This window comes from Coloeus monedula, assembly GCF_965178545.1.
Source record: "Coloeus monedula genome assembly, chromosome: 20".
Classification (NCBI taxonomy): domain Eukaryota; kingdom Metazoa; phylum Chordata; class Aves; order Passeriformes; family Corvidae; genus Coloeus; species Coloeus monedula.
Window position 1 is genome coordinate 10,424,572 of NC_138800.1, and position 8,815 is coordinate 10,433,386.

General features: G+C 46.1%; 1 protein-coding gene across 1 annotated transcript; it reads left to right on the forward strand.

Moving 5' to 3' along the window:
* Positions 1-189: 189 nt before the first annotated feature.
* On the forward strand, positions 190-8,431 carry WSB1 (WD repeat and SOCS box containing 1). Its single transcript, XM_082294511.1, has 9 exons — positions 190-392; positions 812-980; positions 1,922-2,190; positions 3,077-3,208; positions 3,598-3,698; positions 5,838-6,010; positions 6,392-6,505; positions 6,705-6,812; positions 7,315-8,431. The coding sequence occupies exons 1-9, from the start codon at positions 353-355 to the stop codon at positions 7,472-7,474; spliced, it is 1,266 nt and encodes a 421-aa protein (XP_082150637.1). The 5' UTR covers positions 190-352; the 3' UTR covers positions 7,475-8,431.
* The last annotated feature ends 384 nt before the right edge of the window (positions 8,432-8,815 follow it).

Consider the following 8,815-nt stretch of genomic DNA (forward strand, 5'->3'; position numbering starts at 1 on the left):
GGTCAGGCTGCGAACCGGGCCGGGACAGCGGACGGGGGGCAGGAGCGCGAACGGCTGCGGGCGGGCAGGGCCGGGCCGGGCAGGGCAGGGCAGGGCAGGGCAGAGTAGGGCCGGGCAGAACAGAGCAGAGGGCAGGGCAAAGCAGAGCAGAGCAGAGCAGAGCAGAGCAGAGCAGAGCAGAGCAGGCCGGGCCGGGCTCCCCTGGCAGCGGCCCCGCCCGCCCGGCCCCGCGGAGCATTCCCCGCCCCGCCCCGCCCCGCCCCGCCGCCCGCCGCCGCCATCTTGCCCAGCCTAGCCCGCGCCCGCCGGTCCCGCTCCGTGGCAGCCCCGCCGTTCCTCAGGCCGCCCGTCCATGGCCAGCTTTCCCCCGAGTGTCAACGAGAAGCTCATCGGTGAGCGGGGAGGGCGGGCGGGAGCAGCGCGGCCGGGCCCCGCGCTCGGCCCGGGCTCGGGCGGGGGTGGGCGGGCGCTCAGCCCATCCCGCAGCACAGCAGCGCGCTCGGGGCTGCTCGCGGGTAACGGGCGGGATCCCGGCGCACGGAGCCTTTCCCGGCGCACGGAGCCTTTCCCGGCCGCCGGCCCGTTCTCCGGCCGTGGGCAGGCGCGGGCCCGGCGGCATCGCCCGTACCGGGTGCGGTATCGCGCACAGTGCGAGCAGTTCGTTCAACACCGCGTGTTCCCCTGCGGGGTTGTACGGTGACACCGGGCTCCCTCCCGCTCGCGTTAGTCGCCGTGAGGCGGCGGGTGCCCGTGCAGCCTGCGTAAGGCGCTGCACGATCCCCCTCTCACGCGGATCTCCTCTGTCCCCCAGCTCGGTCGCGCACGGTAGGAGAGCTTCTGGCCCCCACGTCTCCCTTCGACAAGAAGTGCGGCCGGGAGAACTGGACGGTCGCGTTCGCTCCCGATGGCTCGTACCTGGCGTGGTCACAGGGACATCGCATAGTGAAGCTGGTTCCCTGGGCACAGTGCCTCAACAACTTGTAAGTCAAACTGCTATGGCTTTCAGTGCACCTGAAAAACAGGAGGGTTTAAAAACAGGAGATAGCTTCAAATCGATTAAAACGCATGTATTGGTCTTTTAGGCTTTGACACCTTGGGGAAAAACTAATTCCTTAAAATAACAGCTGTTTTGTCTCTTCCTGTGTGGTCAGCAAGAGGAACAACTATTGCAACCTCACAAAGCCAGTGGAGGAGTAACTTGTTAATCAATTCAGATGCTCTAAAATAAGAGGAAGTTAGAAAGAGAAGGGAATTTAGAGATGTGGGCAGATCTGGCCCTTTAAATTTCCTATCACAACGCTGTTTGGCTTTATGTTTTAGGAATTTACTTAAAGGCAGACCTCTTTCCTTATCATCCTTGTTAGAATGCAAGTGGAGTTCCAAAATACACATTTTATTGGCACTTGCAGGTTGCATGTTAGCGAAGCTGGTAGCCAGCCCCTGCAGTTCTGTAGCTGGTTACATTTCTCTGACCCATTTTTTCCCCCTTTTGGGGGTGGTTAATTGTTTTCCATGTGCTGGACACTCAGTATCTCTTTTCAGGGTTTAACACATTTAAGGGAATTGCAGAGAACTTCTCACTCATTTAGCAGAAAGTCCTAGAAATTTTTGTGGCTCATTTTTCTGTAAATGCTTTAAAACTGTTGGGTTTTGTAATAGGTTATGTTAGTGTCTTGCTCTCTACAGACGTAAAAGCGTATACAGAATATTAGTCTTACTTTGTGTTGGAAGGTTTCCAGGTGCTGGTAATTTTTCACAGTTACAAGAAAAAGCTGCTTTTATAATTTTAAAGTAAAAATGCGCCATTTTGCGCCTCAGAGATGTACATTATGACAACTCCCAGATTTCATTGCACCTTGAAGAAATGTTTGTTTTTCAAGATAACCTGCGCTTATTTTTGTGCCTTTTGTTCTCTTTGCAGCCTGTTGCACGGCACAAAGAATGGTGCGAACGCTGTCAGCACGAGGCTGCCGAGGCAGAGCAGCGAGAGCGGCCAGAAGAACAAGCCCTGCGAGCACATCATCGACTGCGGGGACATCGTGTGGAGCCTGGCCTTCGGCTCCTCGGTGCCCGAGAAGCAGAGCCGCTGCGTCAACATCGAGTGGCACCGTTTCAAGTTCGGGCAGGACCAGCTGCTCCTCGCCACCGGCCTCAACAACGGCCGCATCAAGATCTGGGATGTCTACACAGGTGGGTGGGAGAGGGGCTCACAGCACACCGGGATATCCTGAGCTGCAGGGACACGTGGGGATCGTCCAGTCCAACTCCTGGTCTGGCACAGGACACCCCAGCACTGCCACCGTGTCCCTGAGAGCGTTGTCCAAACGCTCCTTGTTGCACTGAAGTGCCAACTCTCACTTTATGCAGTAATAATATCATTAGTACACAGCAGGAATTGGTTATAGAATTGTAGCTGGGAACTGAACCTCGAATACAAGTTAAAAAATATTTAGAAAAGCATGAGCTCCTGCAACCAGAAGTAACGAAAAACTGCCAAAGGAACAAGAGAGGCAGCTCATGCTTTGAGACGTGAGACATGGAAGATGCAAAATAATTAAATGTGTGCATACATACATTGTTTTTTTACTCAAAAGACTTCTTAGTTTTACCATACTTTAAAAGCATGAAGTTGCTGGTTTATGTTGATGAGGACCTCTTATTTTTTAAAAAAGAAAATGAATTACTCAAAAAGACTTAATCTGAACTTAGGGACTTTTGAGTTTTGCTGGTAGCACAGCTGCTAGGTTGGAGAGAACTCATTTTAAAAAATAATGATTATTGAGTAACTTGTCCTTTTAAATTGAAGCTTAGAACAGGTATGTCTATCAAAAGACAAGTCTTGCCTTATTTCTGAGATTCTAGTATATAGATTTTGTAGCTTTTCAGGGAGTTGTCTCTCAATACAGGAGAGTGAAAGGATCCATGTGCTGCTCATTGTAGGGAGCATTTCTACAAAGAAAATTGTCTTTATGTGCTGTGATTCTATATTCAATATTTATATTCAATATTTGTATCCATAAAGCATTTGATCTAAGTACAGTCCTTCATTTTAAATTGTGGTGTTCTCATGTAACAGGAAAACTCCTCCTTAACCTGATGGACCACACAGAAGTTGTCAGAGATTTAACCTTTGCCCCCGATGGCAGCCTGATTCTTGTGTCTGCGTCCAGAGACAAAACCCTGAGAGTGTGGGACCTGAAAGATGATGGTACATGTCTGGACTTTATCTGCCCTAATACCTGAGAGAAGTATCCATGTACTCACCTCTTTTATTGCTCTAGACTCAGTTTGGTCAGAGTTGCTTAAAAACTGTATGTTCTGTTAGTCACTCACTCTGCACTCCCCTGGAATTCTTTATCTGTCTAAACCCTGGAGGCAGGTATTGGGCTGAGCTAAGAGTGCATGAAGTGACTTTTCTGAATAGGGTCTTGGGATTAGAGGCTGCATTCCAGGGGTTTTATATCTGTGTAGGATGACTCTGCAAGATGTTTTGGAAAATAATAGAAAATTTTAGAAAGGAATAACTAATTTGGAAAAGCTTTTCAATCTGAATTTTGTAGTATTTAACAAATTCTTACAGCAGTGTCTTTTGTTTAGGAAACATGATGAAGGTGTTGAGAGGCCATCCGAACTGGGTGTATGGCTGTGCCTTCTCTCCAGACTCCTCCATCCTCTGTTCTGTTGGAGCTAGTAAAGCAGTATGTGTCAGAGTTTCTTGTTCCTTAATTCTCCTGAATTGTGTGTGTAATCATTTTAAATCTAAGTAACATTAAGCTTGTGCTCGGTGTCATGAACTTCTAATGTTTGATGATGATGTAAAAGTGCATGAAATGAAACTGGCAAATGGTGCATTGAGACCCTGATTTGTGAATGGAACTTGCACTGCTTTTAGTTGAAGAGGCTGTAACTGTTGAGGAATAGGTCTCCACAGGGTCATGGCATAAAACAAAGACCACTAAAGCCAGTGTTAAAAGATACTTAGATGAATGCGTAAAACTATTTTGGTTTTGATTTTGTCCTTCCTATTTCGTGCTCAGTGAGAAAGACTTTACAAAGTCTGAGCCAGTCAGGGCATCTCCTGCTGAACAAAGACGTTTCTCCCTGTTTTCCCATACCAATGGCAATGGTGCCTAAGAGTTAGCAGGAAGAGGAGCACGCTGTTTTTGCTTCCATCCTATCCTAATGCCCTGGTAGAGAACTGAAAGCAGTGCAGGTAATGCATGTATGCCATAAGCTACTCCTGGCACTGAAGAATTAGAGCAAACCAGAAAGGGGTGTTCAGCCTGGTTCCAGGGGCTCTGTAGGCAGTTTAACAAGACTTTGAAGGCCCAGTTCAGGCACTGGACATCACTTCTGTGGGAGTGCTCAGATGCACTGTCCACCTCGGTGAGAACAGCCGAGGTCTGGGGTTTGGCTCAGTAGTGGAGCAGAGGGGGATGTGTACATTGCTGTCTGGAGGCTGTGTGTTTTCCATAAGCTTCTTGCTTTCCCTGTCACAGGTGGTGGCAGCAATATTGGTGTGATTGAGTTAAGCTGGCACCACTCTGAGGAGCACAGTGGTGTTGGCGGGCAGAGAGTGGCAGCTCTGGCCGCCAGCCCGGCGAGCTGTACCGTCTGTACCGTAGGACGAAGTAACCTTGCCCTCGGCTGCAAGGGGTCCTGTACGTACGCAGGTGCTGCTCCATGTCCACTGTCTGCTTGCTTGCTTGCTTTTTTTTTTTTTTTTTTTTTGGTTGTTGTTGTTTTTTTTCAATAATTTTCACAGCAGTGAAACACACTGACTCCTCAAACTTAGTTTCCAGTTTTATGGAATGTTGGGGTCTCCTTGGAAAAATTAGTGAACATGTTTGTAGCGGATTGTAAAATGGTTCAGAGTTAGGCCGTGTGGGAGGCACTAAGGCTGAGTTTGTTTTGGTCAAACATAAATTTATCCAAGATGTCACAATTTAGCCTGTGCAGTAAAACTGTCAAGGGAAAAATCAAGGCTGCTAATGAGCTCTTTGAGGGACATAACAGCTTTTGCTAATGACTTACATTCCTATAAAACCATGCTGCAGTACATGGATGGGTCCTATTCAGTAATTCTGCACAGTCTTTATTTTGATTATATATAATGTACAACTGCATGTAAAATCTCAGCATACTGTAACATTCTATCAATTCTTATAATACACTGTGCAATTAGCTGGGTAAATTGTAATATTAATGTTGTTTTTTACTGTTGACTTGATTTTAAATGCCTAAATTCTTTCTAATAATGTGGTTAGACTTCCCTGTTGTTTTGCCAAAGACATAACTTTTGGCTGTGAAAATTCTTTTTGCTTGCAGTATCTGTTTCTCTTCCTAGGCTGACGTTGGTGATCCAAGCAATTGTAAACAAGTGATCTTAAACTCAAAGGGATGCCACTGGAGTAACAATATGTTAACCTTACATTTTCTGTCTGTATATTTCTTAAAATTTTGGTAGTTACTGGAAAGAGGGGACTGTAGAGCTTAACCCTATTTATTTCTGAATATTTTAATAAAATAGTTTTGTAATACATGAATTTCAGTAAGCTACATGGTTAAATTGTGTTGCCTTTATCTTATATTTTGGCTTATTTTGTTAATAACATTTAACAAATTTGAGTTAGAACTTGCATGTCTGCTTTAATTATTTTTTTAAAAAAAACTTGATTTTAATCTGAGTATGACACTGAGCATATTTCTTAATTGTAGTAATTCATAATACCTGATTTTAATATAATCCTAAATAAGACTAGCTATACTTAAAAAACAAATTAAGTGCTTCATTGCTTCTCTGAGCAGAGCTATAACATCAGCTCATTTAATTGCAGGTTTTCCTCTGGGATATGGATAAATACTCCATGTTACGGAAACTTGAAGGACATCACAATGATGTTGTAGCTTGTGAGTTTTCTCCTGATGGAGCATTACTGGCTACTGCATCTTATGATACTCGAGTCTATGTCTGGGATCCACATATTGGAGTGATTCTTAGGGAATTTGGGTAAGTAAAGCAGTCAAACATGGAAACTTTCTCCCAGAGTGGAGATGACTAACTGAAATTCAGTGGGTTTGTGTACATAGCTGTAAATTGGACTTGGAAAAGAGCAGTAGCTGATGGAAATGCTGAAGTGGCAGAGGCTGGAGGTTTCTCTCTCATCTGAGAGAGAATTTACAGCACAGGTATTTTAACGTGTACCAAGTTGTTCAACAAAGCTGAAGAGCTCACAAAAGACACAGCAGTTCAGTCTGCACTCCTGAATCCATGACTGACTGGTTAAACACTGTTTGTTTGTTAATGCCTGAGCTCTGCTGTCCTGGCTGAGGGGCCCTCCCCAGCTCCAGACGTGGCACTGTCCCTGAGCGTGTCCCCGTGTGTCCGCAGGCACCTGTTCCCCGCGCCCACGCCGATCTTCGCGGGCGGTGCCAACGACCGCTGGGTGCGCTCCGTGTGCTTCAGCCACGACGGGCTGCACGTGGCCAGCCTGGCCGACGACAAGTGAGTGTGGGGACAGGGCTGGTACCCCTCCTGCGTTCCTGCTCTAGGACAGGAGCCTCTCGGCACCGTCAGCTTGGGCTCCTGGCGCTCTTGGCGCCCAAGCTGTGCTCCAGACTAGTTTCTTGTGCAGCACAGAGAAAACACCAAGCAGAATTTAAAACCTACTCTGATAACTTTCTATGTTGTCCTTCCCCCTCAGAATGGTCAGGTTCTGGAGAATTGATGAAGAATACCCTGTACAAGTTGCACCTCTGAACAATGGGCTCTGCTGTACTTTCTCTACCGATGGCAGTGTTCTGGCTGCAGGGCAAGTACAGACTTCTTTTCCTTTCTAAAATACAAAGGTAACACAAAAGATTGAAAACAATGGCTCAGTGTTCTGAAAATCTTCAGTTGTGACTTGCAACCTGGTGCTTCTGACTGGTACTATTTGTTTAAACATGCCTGGAATAGCAGTAAAATCCATCAGCTGATAAACTAATTTCTTATCTTTAAAAATAAATACATGAGAGACCCTAAACATGTGGATTGGAAGAAGCCCATCAGATAGCTGAGGGCAGTTGCTGTGTGTCAGGTGGCACAGCAGTAGCTGCTAGGAGATCTGCTCCTGTTGCATAGACAAGTTGCTTATTGTGCTGCTGTAGCTTAAAATAGGAACTGGAGTAAATCAGAATCTGGAGTAAATGAGAATCTGGAGCAGCTGGAACTGAGCACCAGCAAGTCCCCTACCTAGTCGTGCGTGTGAGTTGGTAGCAGGCTGAACTGGTCCAAGTGGAATAACCTGGAGGGTTTTGTGGGGTTTTGTGCAGGACCCAGGACGGCAGCGTGTACTTCTGGGCAACCCCCAGCCAGGTGTCCAGCCTGCAGCACCTGTGTCGCATGGCCATCCGCAGGGTGATGCCCACCAGCCAAGTCAAGAACTTGCCCATCCCGTGCAAAGTGGTGGAGTTCCTTTGTTACCAGATTTGAGTTTTTTGAGAAGAAAAAAACCGTAACAGCTGGGAGGTGGCCCAGCTGCTGAAACTAGCTACAAACACTTTGCAGAATCCTCAAACTGTACAGCCTTTAAGCTTAAAACTCTACAGGTTTTCAAGAGCTATTTAAAGTGATAACCTAAATACTATTTTACCAAAATGCCTGACAGGTAATTTTTTTACTATTTATAGAAAACACAGTAGAAGTATTCCTGGTGTTCTCAATTTTCTAAAATATAACTGTGAAAACATGTACATATATAGACATAAGCTGCTACATGTTATCAATGTACCTTTAAGAATTGCTTGTGTGATTTTTCATGTGTCTCATGTATATATTGCTTTGGTAGAGCCATGATGCATCTGTGCTGTAAGTGGAAGGACAGCTGTTCTGGCACACTGAGGTAGGAAAACTGTTGACTTACAGAGCAGTTAAGCTTCCTTCTGTACATTGGTTGGGGTCCAGAAAGCTGCCCCCCACGTCAGACTTCATGCTAGTTTATTTGTGAAGAGGTACAGTGTAGCTTTGTAGAGAGCAGGGTGTGGGGAAGGGAAGGAGGTTAATAAGGACTGGAGTGTATCTAATGTAACCCAGGACCCTGCCCGAGTCAGCTGAAGGCCTTAAGTTCCATAGCAGCAAACCAGGTGAAATTTCAGTATTGGGCAGTGTTAGAGAACTATTTCCATGCATTTCTGAAAATCTGACTACTGTATTATTGCCTGATACTGTGTCTGTAATGAGAGACATTTACAGATTCGGTTTATTATCCTTTAACCCTATAATATCCGTTTGGGGGTGATTATTGGTTAATGGCCAAAGATAAGCAAAATACTTGGTTTTGCCTTCTGTTATTTATCTGTACCTGCAGATACAAAGAATGTATGCATTGCATAAAATGCCTGATTATATATATTTTTGTTGAATTTTTTATTAAAAACTTGTGTAAAAGTGTTCTGGTACCTCATCTGGTGACTGATTTATCAATACTGTCTGCCTGCAGCATTGCAGGCTAAGCTGGTGAGGCCTGGTTTGTGCTCCCAGACAGATGCTTACAGAGCTCTGTCTAAAGCCATGACAGTGTTACAAGCACATGTGAGCTGCAAATCTGCTTATTTAAGCAGCTTCATGAGCTGAGCTAAAAGCTGGGCTTGCCATGAGCCTGTTTCTGCAAGATCACTGTTCCAGCCCTGGGTCAGCAAGTAGGGCTTCAATGTGGGGTCTTGCAGGAGAGGCTTATTGAAGGGTCCCCTCAGGCTGTGTTCACCAAAAGCTCTGATTTATGGAAGTGGGGTAAGAAAACAACATCCTAGCTCCCCTTTCACCACCTCTGAAAGC